The sequence below is a fragment of the Amphiura filiformis genome, chromosome 17 (assembly GCF_039555335.1).
Source record: "Amphiura filiformis chromosome 17, Afil_fr2py, whole genome shotgun sequence".
NCBI classification, from domain to species: domain Eukaryota; kingdom Metazoa; phylum Echinodermata; class Ophiuroidea; order Amphilepidida; family Amphiuridae; genus Amphiura; species Amphiura filiformis.
Genome location: NC_092644.1, coordinates 34,863,419 through 34,885,577, shown reverse-complemented (window position 1 = coordinate 34,885,577; position 22,159 = coordinate 34,863,419). Strand labels below are relative to the sequence as shown.

Genomic DNA, 22,159 nt, shown 5'->3' with positions numbered 1-22,159 from the left:
ACATAAGGTCCAATTAAGGGCGTACTACACCCATATATTGGTTTGATTGGTCTAAAAAAATATTTTTTCATTTATAGCGAGGCGATATATGCACGGATCATGTGAAATAAAAAATTAAAAAAAAGAAGAAAAAAGGTGCTTTTAAACCATTGTATAGTAAGTCATTTTAGCCCTATATATTGTTTGTTTATACTGTATCCTAGTAACTCAGATGCGTGTTTCATAACAAACCATAATTTATTCTTTTCAACATGTTCAAGTAGGGTACATGAATAGAATACATTAAATCCTTTGTTATACTCTCTATAGAAAATCTAGTGGTGGATGCAAAATATATAACACTGAATAAATTAAATAAACACTTACACAATGGATGCAAAGTCATTAGTCAATTTAATACTATCGTGTGTTGTTAGGAGAAGAAAAGGCTATTAGGTCACCGTATGTCAGGTTATAGGTCAATAGGTTCAGGTCAAATTTAAGCATCAATTTTGAATACACATGTGTGAGTCTGTGATATCATAATGAGGAATAATTTTGATATTCTGTCTTTAACTGGATATATATATCGAGAAGTGCAAGGTGGATATACTAATATACCTTGGGATGTAAATGGTGAGTACAATTTAGAATGCCTAGTTGAGATGGATTTCACAAATAAATATAAAATAGTTGCCAAAATCACAAAAGTGAAGCTTACGGAAAACTACCCAATATGGTGGTATAGGTGACAAGAAATACAATTTTTTTCAACATTGCTGTAGTATGGTTGTAGTAACCTGTTACCTGTGGCTTAATTAAGTTTCAGTGAAATAATGTCGCAAGTTAAAAATACAAAATATAGCTCAACATTGAAAATAGAAGCCTTTTAACCAGTTCCTTTTTTGATAGTTGTGGAGCACCAAGTTCATGAAGTCATAAAAGAAATCAGGAACCACTTATTCCCATTTTACATATCAACTTTATTTCCCTAACGTGTTAGCAACACATATCCAAAATTTTAACGAAAGCCGTTGATAGTAAGCTTTCCAAAATGAAGTGAATTTAAATCATCAGTGATGTACCACCTTTTGGCTTCTACTTTTAAAAGCATGTAAGCTACGTTGATACCGATGCCAACAATAAAACGAGAAGATTTGCCCTTCATTTTGCATACCACTTTTGTAATTTCTTCACAAAATGCAAAAAATGCAAAAATAAAATCAATGGGTGTAGTACCTCCTTAAGATGCAAATTGTCACATGTGATGAGCTGATCAATACCTACAAAACCGCAGAGCGCTCTTTTAGAAAAATGTTGCGTTTGCAAAGTTATTCCTCTCTTTTAAAGATAGAGCAAATAAGGTAATATGGGGCCCAAGAGTCCAAATCTGCTTCAGTTTGTTTTCGCTTTCAGTGTCTCTGGTTATTTGCGCCATTATCAATACCGGTACATTGTTAATAATATTCAATGCGGAAAATTGGCCCGAAACTTAACAATTTGCGGCAGCGAGTATGGACTGAAACCAAACGCACACATAAATTTGACGATTTATGTTTAAGTCGTTAGGAAAGGCCGTGGCTTTAACGCCGCACCTCAGACAGAACCGCGGTGCTAATCCGCTGACCCCAAAGATACTTCAGAGCATGGTGATTGCATTGTGAATAGACATTCTATGCTATTTTGTTGCATATTTACTAAACAACTCTTTTTCACTTACTTTCAGTTCAAATTTGTGTGGCAGACAAATCAATTTGCCAAACTAATTCACAACAAATATAACTTATTTAAGGGGAGCCCTCTGTTGGTCAAACTAGGAGAGGATTGTCTGGCCAATTAATTACAAAAACTGATTTACTTGCAATTTGAAAGTAAAGAAGACTTGGGTAGAAAATGACGAACTTTACGGACAATACCGTTGTATTTTGAAACAATTTTAGTGACATGAGTAGTGTGGGGTTTCCAGCTGAGGTTATCATCAATAAGTAGGCCTAGAAATTTGGAAGTATATACTAGATTTTATTCTCTATTGTTTATTAGTACTTTTATATTTATTTCTGATTTAGAGTTGTATTTATTTTTAAAGAGCACATCGTCGGCCGTATCACATACTGACGTATTTGCAAAATACGCATTTCGAGAAAATCGAACTTGAAAATCTAGCGATTTTCATTTGCCTCATAATCTTAATTAAAATATTATTGTCGATTAAAACCAGGTTAACAGTAATGCAAATAATACCATATTTTTAATATAATTCACTTATCACTATCAGAGCAGAACTTATTCTGTAAAAATCAATATTAAATAAAATACGTCACTATGTGAAAAGCACTAATGATATAATTAGTTTTTTGTTAATATTTAATGAAAATTTGTTTGATTTAAACCAATTTGATATAAGTTAAGTTCAGAATTAATGACTTTTTTGAGGTGATATTCATTTTCGTGTGAGAATAGTATGTTGGTATCATCTGCGAAACGATAAAGTGTGGAATTTTGGAACACAGGGGGAGGAGTGGACACAAGAAGAGGAGTGGACCAAGAATTGACCCCTGTGGCAATCCGCAGTTGATGTCCGTGAGAGGTGAAACTGCTTCATTAAATACCACACACTGTTTCTTATCACTAAGATAATTTTGAATCTATGTATTGGCCAGACCTCTGATACCATAATGATTGAGTTTGTTTAAAAGAATATTGTGGTTTAAGGTATTGCATGCCTTGCTAAGGTCAAGAAAAATTGCATGCCACATGATTTTTGTTATCATGGTTTATCAGCAATTTTGCAGTAAAGTTCATTAACGGCCATGTATATTGCCATGTTTGTTTGGAGCCAATCAATAATTTTAGACACAACCTCTATTAGTGTAGGGCCCTGGTCATATTAATATTGCGTATTTAATCGACCAGACAACAATTATTCACAATCCTCATTTGGACTTTGTTATTTACATATAATAGCATTACAATAGCGCTATCTTACAGCTACTTCAATGTTCATAAGCCTCATTTTAATGCAAGGTACTAACTAAAGTGAATTTCGGGGGGGTCTAATGGCAAAATCAACCAATTATGCACAAAATTGCCCACCTTAGGATCCTCCTTCCGTAGTACCGCCACTGATGGCGAGACTGGTGGGTTGAAAACAGCAAATGATATGATAGGTACAAAGAAGTACATCCGTGGTACATCCCCATACAAAATATTTTTAAGACCCCCGGGTAAACTGCCTGTTGTATTATCTAATCAAAATAAACAGTGGAGGGTTTGATAATATATGTATCATCAGATCACAGGTATCCAAAATGGCTCTATCGATAATTTCAGGATCATTTCTTACTTATTGTTTACTTCTAGTCGTCATCCTTGTGACCGTGTTCTTCCTTCTTTCTAAAAAGAGCAACTTACCGCCAGGACCATGGACTCCAATTCCTTACATTGGATTTGCTCCCAATGTCGCATACACCCTCTACAAAGGAGAGCCACTCCACAAGTTTTTGGTGAACCTTGGTCATAAATATGGAAAAATTTATTCGTTTAAAGCACTTGGGATACCTTTTGTGGTTCTTAATGATTATCAAGCGATACGCGAAGCTTTTCAAGATACCAAGCTGAACGATAGAGGCGAAAATAAGATGCAAGCCAAAATATTGGGCAGGTGTTGTAAGTATTCAATCACAATTATATTTCGAAATTGAATACAATCAGTTTTATAACCCTCTCAAGGGCACGGTCACCCGTTTATTCATAGTATTTTTTGTGGATCTGAGAGCACATCAGAGTGATCAGGCACAGCAAATTGCATTTTTGAAATTCCCAATGTAATACAAATGTTATGGCAAATTATTAAAAATTGACACAGTCCTACCTAGTAAACTAGGTAAACTTTATAAATCTAATTCTACGTTCTTAAAGTGTACGTAGGTAGGATGAAAAGCCGACCATAAGATATGCATGAAGTTTCTCAAAGACCTAAAAATGCATAATTCAATTTGTAAGGTCGGCTAATATTAGTAGTATCATTATTGTAACGCGTTCTGTTCAATTTCTTTCCCCGTAGATAACAGATGGACAGACATGGGACCATACCGAAATTTTGCCCTGGCGTGCTTCCGTCGATTTGGAATCGGCACATCTCGTTTTGAAGAGCACATTAGCAAAGAAAGCACGTATCTGATTGAGGAATTAACCAACCTGAAAGGCCAAGCTGCCGACCTTACTTGGCATTTCAAATATGCCGTGTCAAACATCATCTCTAAAGTGGTTTTTGGAACTCGCTTTGAACTCTCTGACGAGCGAATTCATCGACTTACAGGTCTTTTAAGCCGAGCAACCGAACTGGGAGGGCAAGGTGTGTTAGAAATGTTTATCCCCATCAACATCCCAAGCAAGGCGAAACAAGAAATAAGCAAAGTTGTAGGTGAAATATTAGAATTCATACACAACATGATTGAAAGTCATCGTAAAAACTTCGACCCCAATAACTTGAATGACGTAATCGATATGTGGTTAAATGAGATACGCCTTCGCAAGTCCGATGATCCTTATTCTTTCCGACATCCAGATAATGTTGCCGGGCAAATTTACCTTCTTTTCTTAGCGGGGACAGACACGATTTCAAATACACTTCAATGGGGTAGTCAATATCTTGTCCGATATCCAATGGTACAGGATTGTATACATCGTGAAATCGATGCAATAGTCGGTCGTGATCGCTTACCGAAGCTCACCGATGAAAAAATCTCCCTTATACACGAGCCGCCATTGCGGAGATTCACCGAATCGTTTCAATTACACCGCTGTCGGGTTTTCATGTAGCAGGGGACACGACCAATTTCCGTGGCTACACCATCCCGAAGAATAGCGTAGTGATTTCCAACTTGTATGCAGTGATGCACAGCCCTGAACTATGGGGAGATCCAGAAGAGTTTAGACCAGAACGCTTTTTGGACGAAGACGGTAACTTTCGTGAACGGGATGAAGTGATTCCATTTGGAGTAGGTAGGTATTTATGCCAACAAGGACAAGTATGTGCAGCGCCGAATAAAATCAATATAACATGAATTCATAGTGATGTTCGTATTTAGTGATTTTTATAACAAAATTGTCACTAAAATGTTGGAAAATGCAAACAAATGTAAATGCATCCCCCGCAAGAAAAATGAACGCGTCCGAAAGCAATGTACGTACTACGTGGAGTGCGCGCCCGTGCAATTATACAATATTTATGCACGGCTAGTAATTTACTAACACTTGCTCTGATTGGTTCTCACATCTAGGAGTGTATGAACTAACAATAGGAGTTACAAATTCTGTTACAAAAACTATTATAGTTCAGTACGAAAGATTTTAACACAGCGGCAGTATCATCAAATATCACTTGACGCTTTTTTCTTTCTGAAGCATTTGTCATGGAATTTGTTTTCATTCTTTCTATTGCAGGGCGCCGTGTTTGTCTTGGTGAAGCTCTCGCGAGACAAGAACTCTTCATCCTCTTTTCCCATCTCCTGCATCAGTTCAAATTTGAGAAGACATCTGAGGACGCACCCATGCCTACCTTGAAACCCACTTATGGGGCTATAACACACCCAGAACCGTACAAAGTTAGAGTGATTAAACGCGAATAGTTCGTGTCACCACACAGGACCGTGCCCTAACCACAATGGACTGTATTAAAATGGTTGTTACCCTATCGGTTTTAAATGTGTAGATTAAGGTTTCAATAACATGTACCAATAATATGTTCCATAAGGTAATATCGAACTGTATTTTAAATTTTAAGAATTGCGGTACAATCTCCAAAATGGATATTTTATTAGGATACCATATAAAGTCTGCACAAAAAGTAACGCAGCTGTTATAAATACCCATATGGCTCCAAACCTAGTAATTATTTTCGCAAAAATTCTACATAAAAAAGAAGGGTGATTTACTTACGCGCATTTGGATGCCCCATTTGCCCAATGTCGTTAAATATTAACAACACTTGATTGAGTGGTTGATTAGTGAAAATACCGGAGTTTAAAAGTTGCAGTTTAGAGCGATCAATGGTTATTACGCAAGCATTGTAGCACGTAAAACATGCCATTATCTTCGCTCTGCCTTCAAACCAATACAAATAGCTGCAACTTTTAAATTTGGGCATTTTTCTTTTAAAAAAACACTAATGTGTTGTTAACATCCCACAATGTTAATCAAGTAGTTAATACTAACCCGATGTGGCTATTTGTTACTCACCACAATTAGGTTTAAATTTTAACCACGCTTATGTACCATAACAAACACAAAAAGTTTTACAGAAAAGTGAGAAAACGTTTAGATGTGGGGTCATATAAAGGGCATAAAACGTTTTAATACCATTAAGAAAACACTTTTGAAAACGTAATGCAAAACATTCTAACATATTGTTATTAAGTGTTGACAATACATTTTCAAAACATGTTAAAACCTGTTATTGATATTAACTCACAAAATGCGATTATATTATTTCTAGCATATGTTGAAAATAATCGTTATTGATTTTAAGAATTTTAAGAAATATAACGATATAATGTTCGTTTTCAATTCAACAACATATTTTGTTTAAAAATTGATTATACATGGTGTCGCAAAATAATTTGTATCGGAAAAGTTGATTTTTTAAGGTATGAATAGAATTACTATTGACATGTATTTATCTTTGTTAGGAATTTTAGAAATTTGACGTTTCTAATAAAGTTACAGGATATTGGGTAAAAATGGTGAATTCCAAGTTTTGACAAAACAACCTGTTTTGAAAATCTGTAAAATTACTAACCGTTTAACACAAAGTTTTTCGGAAAAAGTTATGCAGGTATTTTTGTTGTGGAGTACGTGGAATGTTCTTACTTCCTCTAAAAGGCATTGAGATGGGATCATTCCATACAAAGATGGGATGAATTTCCTTCACACGCCTTAGTAGGTTAGCTTTGCCCTGAAATTAAAACCATTTCAATCAATACAAATTCACCTGTAACATGTTACCATGGTAACGACGAGGCCATATCGTTTTCAACGACGTCAAGTATGCTATAACAACTCGCTCCATGAGCAGAATTCGCCACACAACATGCTCCATAGCTCGCAAAAGCACAACTCGCAATTTGGCCATCGCCCTCGATACACAGTTTGTTTGTATAACGTTTTGAAATAATATTCAATTCTGATTCAGCCCAGCATTGTTGATGTTCCAAGTAAGTTAGTCTGTCAAGGATAATTCAAGTTCAACGTTACTAGTGTCCAGGCTGGTATATCGTCAATCCATTCGACTTCAAAATGGCAGCAACTTTAATTATTCAAATGATTTCAGGATCATCTTTCACTCATGTTTTATTTCTCATTGCCATTCTTGTGACTGTGTTCTTCTTTCTATCCAAAAAAAGCAACTTACCGCCAGGACCATGGACTCCAATTCCTTACATTGGCTTTGCTCCAAACGTCGCTTACGCGCTCTACAAAGGCGAACCACTCTACAAGTATTTGATGATGCTTGGTAACAAATATGGGCAAGTGTTTTCGTTCACAGTACTTGGGAAACCTGTCGTGGTTTTGAATGATTATCAAGCAATACGGGAGGCTTTTCAAAATACTAAATTGAATGATAGAGGCAACAATGACGTCGTCAAAGTCGTCGGCAGAACTTGTAAGTAGTGAACATGTGAATTGATTAGGGGCTGTGCAATAATTATGAGCCCATCGGGGAGGGGGTGAAATTTGCGAACGGCCCGCCAAAAATTGTTTGCCCCCCTCTCGGCCCGCCAAAAAATCTTTCTTGTGATTGCTAGCTAAGACCTCGACTACAGTAAACACTTAATTCGTCACCTCTGTAGAAGTTGGGATTGCACAATGTTTCCTTCAGTGTTTTCTTCACTGTATACAAATTAGAACAAATAGCACCATTGTTATTTTCAAAACAGTAATTTAAAGTCGCGCGACAGAGAGGCATAGATATCGCAGCCTTGATGGCACTCCTCGAAAATGTTACAATATATCTTTAAACTCCTCTGAAAGACCACAATGTTTTGCAACTGCAAAATTTAACAATTGCTCATCTGTCCTAAACTGAGAGGTAGATAATAATAATGTTGAGGTTAAATCAGGCGGTTTTATTTGTATCAGCGTGGGATTAAACGGCACCATACACGCGCATGATTGCCGCGTTCTGGTGTCGACGCATTCAATATCATTATAGTGACTTTGACTACGCATAGTCAAGTGATAATTAGTGTATTATACACTATTAAAATATATTTAAGAATCAAGCCCGTAGTCAGTCGCACGGTCGCACCCGTTTAAAAAAAACCCGCTCACTCTTCAAAGAGGATTTTCTAAAAAGGTCCAAATATTGGTGGATGAATTTCACTAGAAAGAATAAGATAATGGGAATTCTTCGAATCATTCATCGCATGCGTACATGTAAATCGAGCTGAATCGTTGATTAGTCTCCCACCAGGCGTAACCACACTGGCTATGGCATTTATAGCAAGCCAACGCTCTCATAATATCGTTTTAAATTGAAAGAGATGAAATTTCCCTCAAATTCGCATTTCGAAAAGGAAAATTTTTTGGAGGGGTCTTGGACCTCCCCTTCCATGATAAACTGTTCAAAATAGCCCGAAAGGGGGACAAGTCCAATTTTCAGAAAACTCCACATTGGCAAAATCCTGGCTTCCGGCCTGTTTAAAATGATGATGACGATGATGATGATGATGATGATGATGATGAAACAGTTTTTGGCTGACGCACCCAATACCCGCGTTCTTCAGTAAATATGCTAAAGTAAACAATTCTCCTTGCTCTGTAGATAACAAATGGGAAGACATGGCACCATACCGAATTTTTGCTCTGGCGTGCTTCCGTCAATTTGGAATCGGTACATCACGTTTTGAAGAGCCTATCACAACAGAAAGCACTTGTCTAATCGAGGAAATAACCAGCCTTCAAGGCCAACCTGTCGATCTTACTTCGTATTTCAATAATGCTGTATCAAACATCATCTGTAAAGTCGTGTTTGGTGTCCGATATGAACTTTCTGACGAATACATTAAGCGGTTGACGGATAATTTGAATCGCTACAATGAACTGGTCGGAGCAGGTGGCTTGGAATTTTTTATCCCATCCAACATCCCAAGTAAAGCGAAGCAAGAAATGTTCAAAATTTGTGATGATATACACAAATTCATAAACAACATGATTGAAATTCATCGTAGAAACTTTGACCTCAATAACTTGAATGATGTAATCGATATGTGGTTGAATGAGGTACGACTTCGTAAATCCAATGATCCTAATTCTTTCCGCCATCCAGATAATATGGCCGGACAAATCTTCCTTCTATTTCTAGCGGGGACAGACACAACTTCAAATACACTTCGATGGGGTAGTCAATGCCTTGTTCGATACCCCAAGGTTCAGGATCGCATACATCGCGAAATCGATATGGTAGTCGGTCGTAACCGCTTACCAAAGCTGGCTGATAAACTGAATCTTCCGTACACACAAGCTGTTATTGCGGAGCTTCATCGAATCATTTCACTCGTACCGCTGTCTGTTTTTCATGTAGCAGGGGATACAACAACTTTCCGTGGCTACACCATCCCGAGGAATAGCGTGATGATTTCTAACCTGTATGCAGTGATGCATAGCCTTGAATTGTGGGGAAATCCAGAAGAATTTCGACCAGAACGCTTTTTGGACGATAAGGGTAATTTTCGGGAACAGGATGAAGTGATTCCATTTGGAGTAGGTAGGTGCTAAATAAAATATAATATAAAATCATAGTGACTTTTGCATATTGATAAACCCAAGATAAATTTAAAACGTCCCTTTGCATAATAATGACCGTAAGGGGCGGTGTCCTAGAATGACTGCAGTACATGTGAAGCAGTTCATTACAATGTTCACTATATGCGCTGAGCTAATCAATAAGGCACATCATATCAGAATACGGCTACACCAAAATCACTAAGGGTGCCTGGTGAGATAATCATTAAATTGTTTCTTACACAATCCAAAATACCCTCTACTGCAGATTGTCTAGCACTATGCTAACATCAATGGAATGATAAATAATGCTCAGTACAGAACTTTTGATATATTAATATCAATTAAATTCACAATTTATGTCCATTCTTAAGTCAGCAGGTTTTCTGCCGATGTAAAACAGTGTGAACATGCACTCACTAATTATGGTTAAGGGGGTTAATACTAATTTTAAGTCGCATTTTGTACATACAAGAAGCATTTTAAGAAAAACAAGTTTACCATTATAATAAGTTTAACCATCTTAGGTTGTTATATGATTGTCTCAGTCCCAGCCGGTTTGTGTTCCTCCACTAAACTCACCGTCTAGCGACAACCCCGAAATGACGTTAATGAGTTTCTATATAAAACTGTTTTCAATTGGCTATAGGACGTGACTTGTGCCAAGTGACACTAAACATCATAGGACCTCCACTATTTTGTAGATATCCCTCAAACGCAAAATGTACACTAGATTAGCAGCCACTGAGGCGCCATTCGTCTGATATCGCCTTTCATGTCAGCGACTCTCAACGCGTACTCACGTACATTGTGCGGATTTAGGTAACTGCATAGCTGTCTATCATTTTAACTCAATTTTTCAGTGAGTTAATTTCAGCCAATCAGAAAAGACGTACTATGAGGTTGTCGCCAGACGGTTTGTTTAGTGATGAAGGAGCACAAATCGGCTGGAACCGAGATTAGTTATATAAACACCATTGGTCACCATGATAATGGTAAACAAAATGCATTGTTTTGTCGTCTTTTTGCAATAATTAAGGGCGACTCGAATTCGAATGGTTCAGGTCTTTGGTAATTTTAATCTTTCTATAACAACGCTTTTTCACAATTGTTTTTCATTTACATTTTTTTTCTGTTTCAGGGCGTCGTGTTTGCCTAGGTGAAGCTCTCGCAAGACAAGAACTGTTCATCTTTTTCTCCCATCTGCTGCATCAATTCAAATTTGAGAAGATATCTGTGGACGCTCCCATGCCCACCTTGAAACCCATCGATGGTGTTGCCACACACCCAGAACCATACAAACTTAGAGTCATTAAACGCGAATAAATCGTGTCCCGCATGACGGTGCCCTAAACTAGCACCACTTAAGTCTGTATCGGCTTAAAACACATGCTTCTGGACAACACTGTCTCATCTAAATGTAATATAAGGTCCAAAATATTAGTATGTAAAATACAGTATGTCTTAAAACTATAATTGTTCTGAACATTTGTAGACTTACATTTGGGAGAAACAATTTTAGTGAACACTACAAAACTCACTGGTAACAATAACTTTTTATTACAGCCACGTAGAATCATATTTAGCGTCCCATCGGTCTCCCAGGGACCAACTTCTCTATTAGTTTTAATACAATAGGCTAATTGAAGTTGTTGATAACACCCCGGATACATGGTATTCCACTACTGATTTTGTAAAAATGAACTCGGGAATAAAAATTACTCTAGCTTAGGGTTGGTTTCTCAAAGCATAGCTAGTGGTCAGGCTTCTTTAGTCATCAGATTTAAGCCCAATTTGTCCTATATACCTGTGCTTACAATTTCACATCGTAAATCGTCTAGAAAGATTAATCAATAAAAATGGATCCACATTGGTAGGGCTCGCTTGCTGGCTTAGGAAGCCTGACCACTAGCCAAAACTTGAAATTTGCAAAAGTGCGAAAACTTGAAATACGTGTAGTCCATACGTAGAGATTAGAGACTTTGCGAAATGAAGTTAGAAAATTTACTTTAACTGGAACGGCAACTTCAGAAATATCGATTGGATTTCTTGCTCAAATTTACTCCAACGCGAACGTATGGGTGGTTACTACAACAACAGCGTATTGTCGCTTAAACTCGGGACATGTGTATCAATGTGCGTTCAAAAGAAGGGCATGTGTAAGAGCTTGTAACCGACCACATCATAATGTCTCTCTTTTGTTTAGTCAACATGGTCAAGTGATTATTAGTCCCACTTCAAGACAAAAGACTCTACCTTAAGAGCTTCGTTTGAATAAACATGAATGAACTCGCGATACCACTCAACATGGATTATGTCGGGACCCAGCGTTAATCTCCATATCATATTATTTTGAAACTAGCTATACGTTTCAATTAATATTCTTACGATAGTTTTAGGCCTATATATATTATTTAATAATGGCTCGTCAGCTTTGTCAATTTCATATTCCAATTTACTACGCAAAGCCTAATGAAATACATATTCTTTATTTCTTTCCCCTCCTTCTGAATCTCTCTCCCCTTCCCCTCCTGTTTCCCCTTCCCGACTTTCTCATTATTTCCCCTCCTTCTCCCCTCTATCTGTACTCGCTCTCTCAAACTTGACCCTCCTATAATTACCCACTCGCACTCTTGTTTCCCCCTCCCCAGTGACTTTGTCAGGGTTTTTCTGTTAGGAGGGCGTAGGCCGATTCTCAAAGAGAAACGTTTTTTCAAAAATGGGCTTAAAATGGCAGAAAAAGGCCTAAAAGCGTAAAATATCACTGCGGCCAGCATCCAAAAGGGGAGGATCAAGAAGGAGGACAAGATGTCCCACGGGGGAGCTGCCCCCTCCTTGGCTACCGGCAAAGCACCTCCCTGTCCACTTCCAATGCCCTCCCTCTCCTCCTCCCTACCCCCTCTCTTACCAGGCACAACCTATGACATGTTATATATAAAAATGTAGTGCACCTGCTTTACTCTTCCAGAAGTATCGTATACTGCTGGCTCAAGTAAAACAGCTTAAAACCAGGCCATTTTTACGGGAACTTAATCCCTTGGCGTTGAAGTCAAGCCAAAACTTGGTTCCGCAAACTGATTTGGTGTACGTCATGAGCACACACAAAAGTATATATCAAGTGTGACGTTTGGAACAAACATTATTTTGATCTAATTCAATCAATAATTTTCAGCAACATGTAGCATGTTTTTGCATGTAGCATGTAGGCTATGAGGAAATATGCAAACTACTGTTCTAAATTATGACGTATTTTCATCATAATTTACGGCACACTATAGATTCTCGCGTTAACTTTAACTTCAAGCGGCTTTAATGGCAGAGTGGTTTTGAATACATAATCCTCTAGACGTTAAAGTTTGTGGTTTCTAACTTCATTTCGCAAAGTCTCTATTGTCCATTGAAATGCGCTTGGGAACGACCATATAGAAAAAAGATTGGGATTATTATTATTATTATTATTATCATTATTATTATTATTATTATTATTATTATTATTATTATTATTATTATTATTATTATTATTATTATTATTATGTTATTAATATTGTTGTTGTTGTTGTTGTTGTTGTTGTTGTTGTTGTTGTTGTTATAAACTCACGGTACCCGCAGGACGAATATCGCAACCTCTCAAAAATCGCTGCCCCCTCCCTCTTGGCCCGACTTTGTACATGCCAAATTTCTTGTATATCACATCGATCCATCAAGTCGACAATTTTCAGACAACGAACCTTTTCAGCTTCTTCTTCTAGTAATGCAGATTAATCAGTTTTGATGACCCAATTTAGTCCAAGGTGATACAAGACACAGAATTGGAATATACTCCCCTTGTGGGTCACTTATTAGAAAAAATGTGTTAGCCCCCTGTGTCCTGATTCCCTGATTAATACTGCAAATTAATCAATTCTGATGCCAATTCTGATTCGCTAAATCTGCAGTACTATACTACAGCCTGTCTAAAAAATCGTGCAATTGGAAAGCGCCATCTTTGGCAATTAGAAAAATACTGTTGTGACATGATACTTACATCAACGTCAAGGGAGCAATCCTAGCTTTTAAATACTGTTTGTTTGATTCATTTTGGTTTCGGCAATCCAGAGATTTGCTTCACTAAACACAAATATGTAACCTTTTCTGACAAAACCAGGAACAAGTCGCGTTTTTGACATTTCATAATTTGAATAAAGATGTAAGCAAGCACGGGACAATAAGCTTCAATATGATACCAAAATTATATACATAGCATCAATACTTGTCAAGATATAGATAATTTTGTAAATGATACCTTGATATTTTTGAAAAGAGTCTGAGTAATCTGCTAATTAGTTTCCTGCCTTACACAGGATTGAGTAGGGATTATCATAGTTCATCTGTCAAATATTGATTAAATAAACCTCTTTTTAATAAGTACTTTCAAGGATTTGAAAGTCCACTCAGTCAAAGGTCAAATACCATGACATTAAGATTCCAAATTTGATTTTTTTTTGCCATCTTTAAAGGCCTATAACTCAAAAACATGCCTGGCGACTTGTTGCGGGTTTTGTTGGAGCTGGTCACATTATATGAAAACATTTTGTGCCACTTTTTGAAAATTGAATAGAATAATATAATTATGTACAGTAAAGTTAATAAGAACATTAATTTGTAGGATTATAAATGATTATGTAAATTGCTCAGTAAAATTCCAAATGTATATGATATGCAATATTTCGCTGACATGATTTTAATTTGACAACAGAGTGTGTAATCTTTATGTGTTTGTCTTTTAACATGTCTTGAGTGACAAAGAGAACATTAATTCATTTTACCATGTTATGAATGATTTCTTTTAAACAAAACCAAAAATTTGACTCACGTTTTGACGACTCGCCAATCATGGTCGGTAGGCATCATCTGAATGATGGTTGTTGATCCTTACTTCCGGTTGGACGTATCCCGTCCAACCGGATTCCTTTCCAATCTTTGAAGTAGCCAAACCTCCTCCGTGGACGGAGAGAAAAACGGGTACAAAAGAGCAAATCTTCAACAGTTGTGAGCCGATTGAAATTTTGTTTCGGTTTATTAAAGCTAACGAGTTTAGGGTTTCTTTTCATACCAAAATATATTTGGTCAATTTTTCTAAAATAGGAGAAAAAGAAGGCGCTTTGAGGGTTCTGTGTTTTGGGACACCCTGTAGGATTATATAGCGATCGCAGCGAGCAGGAAAATGTGCATATTTAAGTGTTTCCGTACTATTTTAATTTTATTTCAAAGGCGCTCCATGAATGTGTGCCAAAGATCGCTTTCCCCTCTCGGATTGACAAAAATTGCTCCCTCCTCCCTTTGGCTCGCCAAAAATTTCGCCTCCCCCAATTTTACTCTCCTCAGGGCTCATAATTATTGCACAGCCTCTAATAATAATAATAGATAGGGAAAATGGCTTATCTGATATAAACCAAAGGTTAATGTTTCTATATTTTATGTAGCACTTGAACAACGGTTGGTATTGTTTTATCTTTAGAAATAGATACATTGCCTGCGATAAGTGTATGATTCAGTTGTATCATTAGTTCACTGACTCAAAACCAAAATGGCAGCAACTTCATTTACATTTTCGATAATGTCAGGATCCTCTTTTACTTCCATATTTCTTCTGTTTGTCATCCTGGTGACCGCAGTTTTCTTCTTTGTTTCTAAAAAGGGTAACTTACCGCCAGGACCATGGACTCTAATTCCGTATATTGGATTTGCTCCCAGTATTGCATACTCTCTCTACAAAGGTGAACCACTCTACAAGTTTCTAATGGAGCTTGGTAACAAATACGGACAAGTATTTTCGTTCACATCACTTGGGATACCTTTCGTAGTTTTGAATGAATATCAAGCAATACGCGAAGCCTTTCATGATACTAAACTGAGTGATAGAGGCGAAAATAAAATGCAAGCCAAGGTCTTCAGCCCAACATGTAAGTATAGGGAAAATATAAATATAAATTGTGAAACTAAATATCGGTTTTAAATCATTGTGGTCATTTTGTTCTGGCCAATATGTTTAAGCTGAAAGTTACTCTATTAAATTAAATTTCGCATTATTAAAGTGTAGTCATTTTCGACATCATCATCATCGTCTTTGTTATTTTCATCATCACCTCAAGTACTTTATAAAGTGTTTCGCTATATAGTATAGTTTAGTGGCTGTCATTAAAGTTTTCTTATTTACATTCAAATTTGAAAATCTTAATTATCTTTTATCATTTTCTTGTAGTTAACAAATGGGATGACATGGGACAATACCGGAATTTTGCTCTAGCCTGCTTCCGTCAATTTGGAGTCGGTACATCTCGTTTTGAGGAGCCCATCAGCAAAGAAAGCTCATATCTGATTGATGAATTAACCAAGCTTAAAGGCCCATTCAGTGATTTGCTCATCCGGACGATCGTAAAAATCATCAAAATTCAGATTTTGGTACCTTTGTAATTGGCATAGATGTGCTAACATAGCCTGCTAGTGGTTCGGTCGAAAGCCGTGTATTTTAGACAAAATAAAGCATTTGCATGATTCTGGACTTTTGATACTGACAGTACAAAAAGTCCGACTCGAGATCGAAAGAAGCTCACTCTCCACGTACCAACACGCGTTGCGTATTGTTTCTACTACTTATTACATCAGTAGCTACTATTTTAAACAAAATACACAATTTTAACAGCTTTTAACTGTTTTTCATATTTGAATTGACCGTTAGTTTGCCTCGGTGACCTTTAATTGCTGATTTTGTTTTCTACTACAAAATTAAGCGTCTGTTTTAAATCAATTTAGACTCTACTTCCCCGTGTTAGAAACACTGGACTAGGAAGTTTTTCCAGTCGATTGGTGGCGCACTGTACGAAAATCTCGATTTTCTCGAGTCGATCTGAGTTGAAGTAGAAAACCTTTCTAAAACTTCTGTTTTTGACTAATTTGTCGATGTATTCAGGGGAAAAGTGGTTTAATGAAATTCTGTAGACTTATTCTTTATTTCTAAGCAACTCTGACAAATTTCCATTTTTTTAATGTTCCTGTGAAATCACTGAAAGGGCCTTTAAAGGCCAAGCTGTCGATCTTACTTGGCATTTCAACAATGCCGTATCAAACATCATCTGCAAAGTCGTTTTTGGAACCCGATTTGAACTTTCCGACGAACGCATTCATCGGCTGACGAATCTTTTGAATCGTCTAAATGAACTGATTGGGACAGGTGGTTTGGAATTATATGTCCCAATTAACATCCCAAGTAAAGCGAAACAAGAAATGAGCAAAGTTACTGATGAGCTTCATGAATTCATAAACGAAATGGTTGAAAGTCATCGTAAAAACTTTGACACAGATAATTTAAATGACGTAATCGATTTGTGGTTGAATGAGATACGACTTCACAAATCCGATAATCCTAATTCTTTCCGTCATCCCGATAATATGGCCGGAACAACATTACTTCTTTTCTTAGCGGGGACAGACACAACTTCAAATACACTTCGATGGGGCAGTCAATACCTTGTCCGATACCCGAAGGTGCAGGATCGCATACATCGCGAAATCGACACGGTAGTCGGTCGTAACCGGTTACCAAAGCTGACTGATAAACCGAATCTCCCTTATACACAAGCCGTTATTGCGGAGCTTCATCGAAGTATTTCACTCGTACCTTTGTCTGCATTTCATGTAGCAGGAGACACGACAACTTTTCGTGGCTACACCATACCGAAGAATAGCGTGGTGATTTCTAACTTGTATGCAGTGATGCATAGCCCTGAAATATGGGGCGACCCAGAAGAATTTCGACCAGAACGCTTTTTGGACGATAAGGGTAATTTTCGGGAACAGGATGAAGTGATTCCATTTGGAGTAGGTATGTGCTAAATAAAATAAAATATAAAATCATAGTGACTTTTGCATAATAATGACCGTAAGGGGCGGTGTCCTAGAATGACTGCAGTACGGAGAAAAAATCGTAAAAGTATCGAGAAACGGAGGAGCTGATTCCATTTGGAATAGGTGTGTATAGTAAAGCCTCAAGCTTTGTGATCTTACCTTGTATGTGGAGCAATATCAACATAATATAACCAAGAAAGAATTTCACGATGTTCATTAGGTCCATGGGTGACCCCTAAAAATCTGTTCCCTCCCGCCCCAAGTTCCCCTCTTAGGCCCTGTGTTAGGAATCGAAACCCTCCCCTAGGGATTTTTGCAGATAATTTTTTTGTAAACCTTACCCATATGGGAATTTAAATAAGGTTATCTGCAAAAATATCGAACCTGGGTTAAGCGGCGAGGGCGCTTTTTCACAATGGCCGCCAGAATACCATGTAATGGCATTTTAATAGCAATTTGAAGTAATTGTGAGATTTGTTTCTTTTCTTTTCTTTGCAAATATGGTGTAATATTGACTCAAGCCTACTTTTGTAAACGAAAAACAATGACAGAGGGCGCTTTTTAAAATGGCCGCTAAAAATGCCTTAAAATTCCATATAATGGCATTTAAATAGCAATTTGAAGTAATTATATTTTTTATTTCATTTTATTTGCAAATATGACGTAATATTGACTCAATCCCACTTTTAAAACGGAAAAGCTGTGATAGAGGGTTTTGAAAAAAATGGCTGCCAAAATGCCTTTAAATGACTACAAAAATCTACTACGAAACTAGCTATTTTTTAAAGTTACTAGTTCACCCGTAGCTGTGAGAGTAACTGATAGCGATGCTATTTGACCCTTGATGACCCCTTTTGACTTTTTGACATGTTCCCGTCATATCGAGGATTCTTTTTTCCACTTTTAAGCCCAATTGGGCATACTGACCCCATATGATCTTCGCCCTCGAGTGACCTCGGTTTGATTTTGTTCATGCTCCTGTGATATGGAGAATTACTTTCACCAAGTTTAATAAGCCAAATCAGACTAAGTTTAAAATGTAGCCCTTGGATGACCTTTGACCTTGGATGACCCCGATTATTCCACCCGGCCTACCCACCAAGTTTGAGCCCGATCGGACAAAGTTTGAAATTTGACAACTCCGTAATGACCTTTGACCTCGGCTGATCTCGATTTTATTTCGGGCATATATTCCCCTCGTATCTAGGATCCCACCCACCAAGTTTGAGCCCGATCGGACAAAGTTTGAAATTTGACCCCTCCGTAATGATTTTTGACCTCGGTTTTATTTCGGGTATATATTCCCCTCGTATCTAGAATCCCACCCACCAAGTTTGAGCCCAATCGGACAAAGTTTGACATTTGAACCCTCCGTGATGACCTTTGACCTTGGTTGACCGCAATTTTATTTCGGGCATATATTCCCTCCTATCCTATGGAACATTTGGGCGATAAGACATTTCAATGTTGGATAGGGTCTCAGGGAGTATGCAGCAGTTGGCCAATGCCCATATCCATGATATCAGGGGTCCAACTAACATACTTATTAATTACCCTTCCTATGCAGCGGACCTGATATCCTAGAGCCCTAACAGAAAAAAATGACAGTAGACATTTCTTTCTGCATTTATGATTTGTCTTTTTATTGACTCTGCTGGTTTACAAATGTCTTATCGCCTATGCAAAGTGCGGACCTTTTTGTAAAAGAGTCAGCTCTGAGGCATTGCTCACACGTCCAGTAAACAAGTGTCACTCCCCTTAAATTGGCGTTGTATTGCTCTATTTTCATATTTATATTTTCTATTTTAGGTCACCGGATTTGTCTGGGAGAAGCTCTCGCGAGACAAGAACTCTTCATCTTCTTTACCCATGTCCTGCATCAGTTCAAGTTTAAGAAGACATCTGAGGACGCACCGATGCCTACCTTAGAACCCATTGAAGGAGTTGTCACTCACCCTGAAAAGTACAAACTTAGAGCCATTAAACGTGATTGAGTACTATATGGTATCTTCTCAGCGGGGTTTAATTTCGGTTGTAGCCCAGCTAACAATTTTACGTTGTTAAAACGTCGTCTAAAAGTTATATAAAGTGAAATAAACGTAACATATGGACGTTGTAAGTTCGTAAATCTGTGAACTCGTATTCGTGTAGTGACAACGTTATTCACGGACGTTAATGTAACGTCATTTTGAAGTTGTTTCGACGTCAAGTTGTGAACGTCAAAACAACGTCACTACGACGTTAAATCTACGTCCGATAATAACGTTGTCACAATACTAGTTCACAAATTAACGTAATTTCGACGTCCGTAGATTACGTTGTATCGGGGTCAGACCATGTCATTTATACGGCGTTGTAATTGCGTGCTTTATACGTCGAAACAACGTCATAAATTTGCGTACTAACGACGTCCGTAGATGACGTTGTATCTGGGTCAGTTCATGACTTTTAAACCACGTTTTAACCACGTGCTTTATACGTCGAGACAACTTCATTATGACAGACATTATATTAACATCCGGCAACAATGATGGTCAATCCCAAAAAAGGAGAGCTTATGAAAATTCAAAGTTTAGAACTTCAGGAATAGAAGTCTTTAACTCTGAGTTTCACGCCTAAAGGCGATCGTCAGACGATGCGATAGAGAAAATTTGGCTGAACAACCATCTCCTTGGAATGAAAGAATTTACATTCCATGGTGTCAACATCCAAACTATTCCATGTTTTTTCAGATACGTATTTGTGTTACGTTTTCTGAACGTATTATTCAAACGTTGTCACCAGGTCTGGTCAAACACATTGCATCAACGTCGAAACAACGTCACTACAACGTCAAAATGACGTTATATTGACGTCCAAAAATCAACGTCGAAAATAACGTAGTCACAACACGAATACGAGTTCACAGATTTACGTATTTACAACGTATTATTCAAACGTTGTTATCCGGTATGGTAAAACATTGCATCAACGTCTGGAATAAAACCTTATATTAGGGATGACCAATGAACCATCAACTTGATTAGAACACTCCCATAGACATGCAGGGAGCTCAACTGTGCACTGCTTGCACAGACATTTCTAAATTGAGCTCATTCTTTTATTTTTCATAATTTTTCTGTAAAATTGGGGATGTTAATGCCAATTATGTTTTGTAACTATCTTGCAAATTACAGCAACATAACTTATTTCATTTTCCTGTAAGTGCGAGTCAAAATTGGTCCATCGCCACAGTGCGCTTAATTGCCAGTGGCTGAGTTCAGCACTGCTCAAGAATGGCACAAAATATTCATGTCAATAAGATCAGGTGAACAATGTGGCCTACTGAGCTGTAATTTGGCAGAGTTGCCAGTAATACCTCTATCATACCCTCTGTAAAAAGGTTAAAAAGGTGAACAAGTAGATCTCGAGTTACAAATTAAATCACCAGCTTTCCTTTGGAATGTCCATACTCCTTTCGAATCATGCTAAGAAGACACCTTTCTGAACATAAATGTGAAGTTTTGTGCTCATTCGATGTATTGTTCACCTGATTTCAACCCTAAACGTTTTCTTATATTTAGGCCTATACCATCTACAACTTGCTGCTGGCTATACCTTGTTTAGAACTTTCAAAAGAAGTACCTGAATGTGCAACCATAACTGTTTCAAAATAGCCCGCGAAAGTCATGCAGCTAACTTCGAGGTCATGCATTGAATTGTATTGAATAAGGAATACTACGGGAATCAGCACCTTTTGTTAGAAGTCACACATGAGCATGATGAGTGAAGTGGATAACCTCTATTGTTGTGAATGAGTCAATGACCTTCAATGACACTTAAGATTTTCTTTGCATACACCTACTAATTGGTCATATTAAACCCAATAACATTGACATTTTTGGTTGTGCAATTTTGATTTTGTGCCATATCGGCCATCTTGGATGATTTTTGCCAAATGTTCTCTAAATGCATGATTTCAATGCCTCGGTTTGACAAAATAATTTATGCCATTGACTAGTAAAGTGCCATTTCATAAGAAACCCTTTGATACTTTCACAATATGCTTGTTTCATGTTTGCATATATGTTAAAATAAAGAAATATATAAAGGTAAATATATGCTTATGCCAATTTTGCTCCCAATTGCTATTTTTGGACCTTGTCATTTCATTTCGTTCCAATGACCGGTCAGAATGGGAAACTTTGAAAATTCATAATTCGAAAAGCTTTTGACCGATTTTGACCATTTAACCACCAAAATACTTCTATTGATGTGATAAGTTCTATCCAGAAAACGATCTTTTGTAGCAATAGGGGCAACATGAAATTTTGATGGTTATCCTTATTTATATCCTCACGTGAACCTATAATTATACGGTATTACAACGTTCTAACGGACTTAATAGGGACGTTTGAATGATACGTTCCCAACTTGACATCGAAACAACGTCATAATGACATTATATCAACACCCAAAAATCAACGTCGAAAATAACGTAGTCAAAACACGAATACGAGTTCACAGATTTAGG

At 37.3% G+C, this 22,159-nt stretch overlaps 2 protein-coding genes and 1 long non-coding RNA gene across 3 annotated transcripts; all 3 read left to right on the top strand.

Annotated features, from left to right (window-relative positions):
- Window positions 1–3,450: 3,450 nt before the first annotated feature.
- Window positions 3,451–6,234, top strand: LOC140138414 (uncharacterized). The gene is made up of 3 exons (XR_011856995.1): window positions 3,451–3,645; window positions 4,043–4,983; window positions 5,425–6,234. It is a non-coding gene; the product is annotated as an uncharacterized lncRNA (long non-coding RNA).
- A 1,041-nt stretch (window positions 6,235–7,275) lies between these two features.
- Window positions 7,276–11,088, top strand: LOC140137175 (cytochrome P450 2C23-like). The gene is made up of 3 exons (XM_072158826.1): window positions 7,276–7,642; window positions 8,804–9,745; window positions 10,904–11,088. The coding sequence occupies exons 1-3, from the start codon at window positions 7,276–7,278 to the stop codon at window positions 11,086–11,088; spliced, it is 1,494 nt and encodes a 497-aa protein (XP_072014927.1).
- Window positions 11,089–15,358: 4,270 nt separating this feature from the next.
- LOC140137173 (cytochrome P450 2A4-like) lies at window positions 15,359–19,640 on the top strand. The gene is made up of 4 exons (XM_072158825.1): window positions 15,359–15,704; window positions 16,004–16,153; window positions 16,973–17,623; window positions 19,456–19,640. The coding sequence occupies exons 1-4, from the start codon at window positions 15,359–15,361 to the stop codon at window positions 19,638–19,640; spliced, it is 1,332 nt and encodes a 443-aa protein (XP_072014926.1).
- The last annotated feature ends 2,519 nt before the right edge of the window (window positions 19,641–22,159 follow it).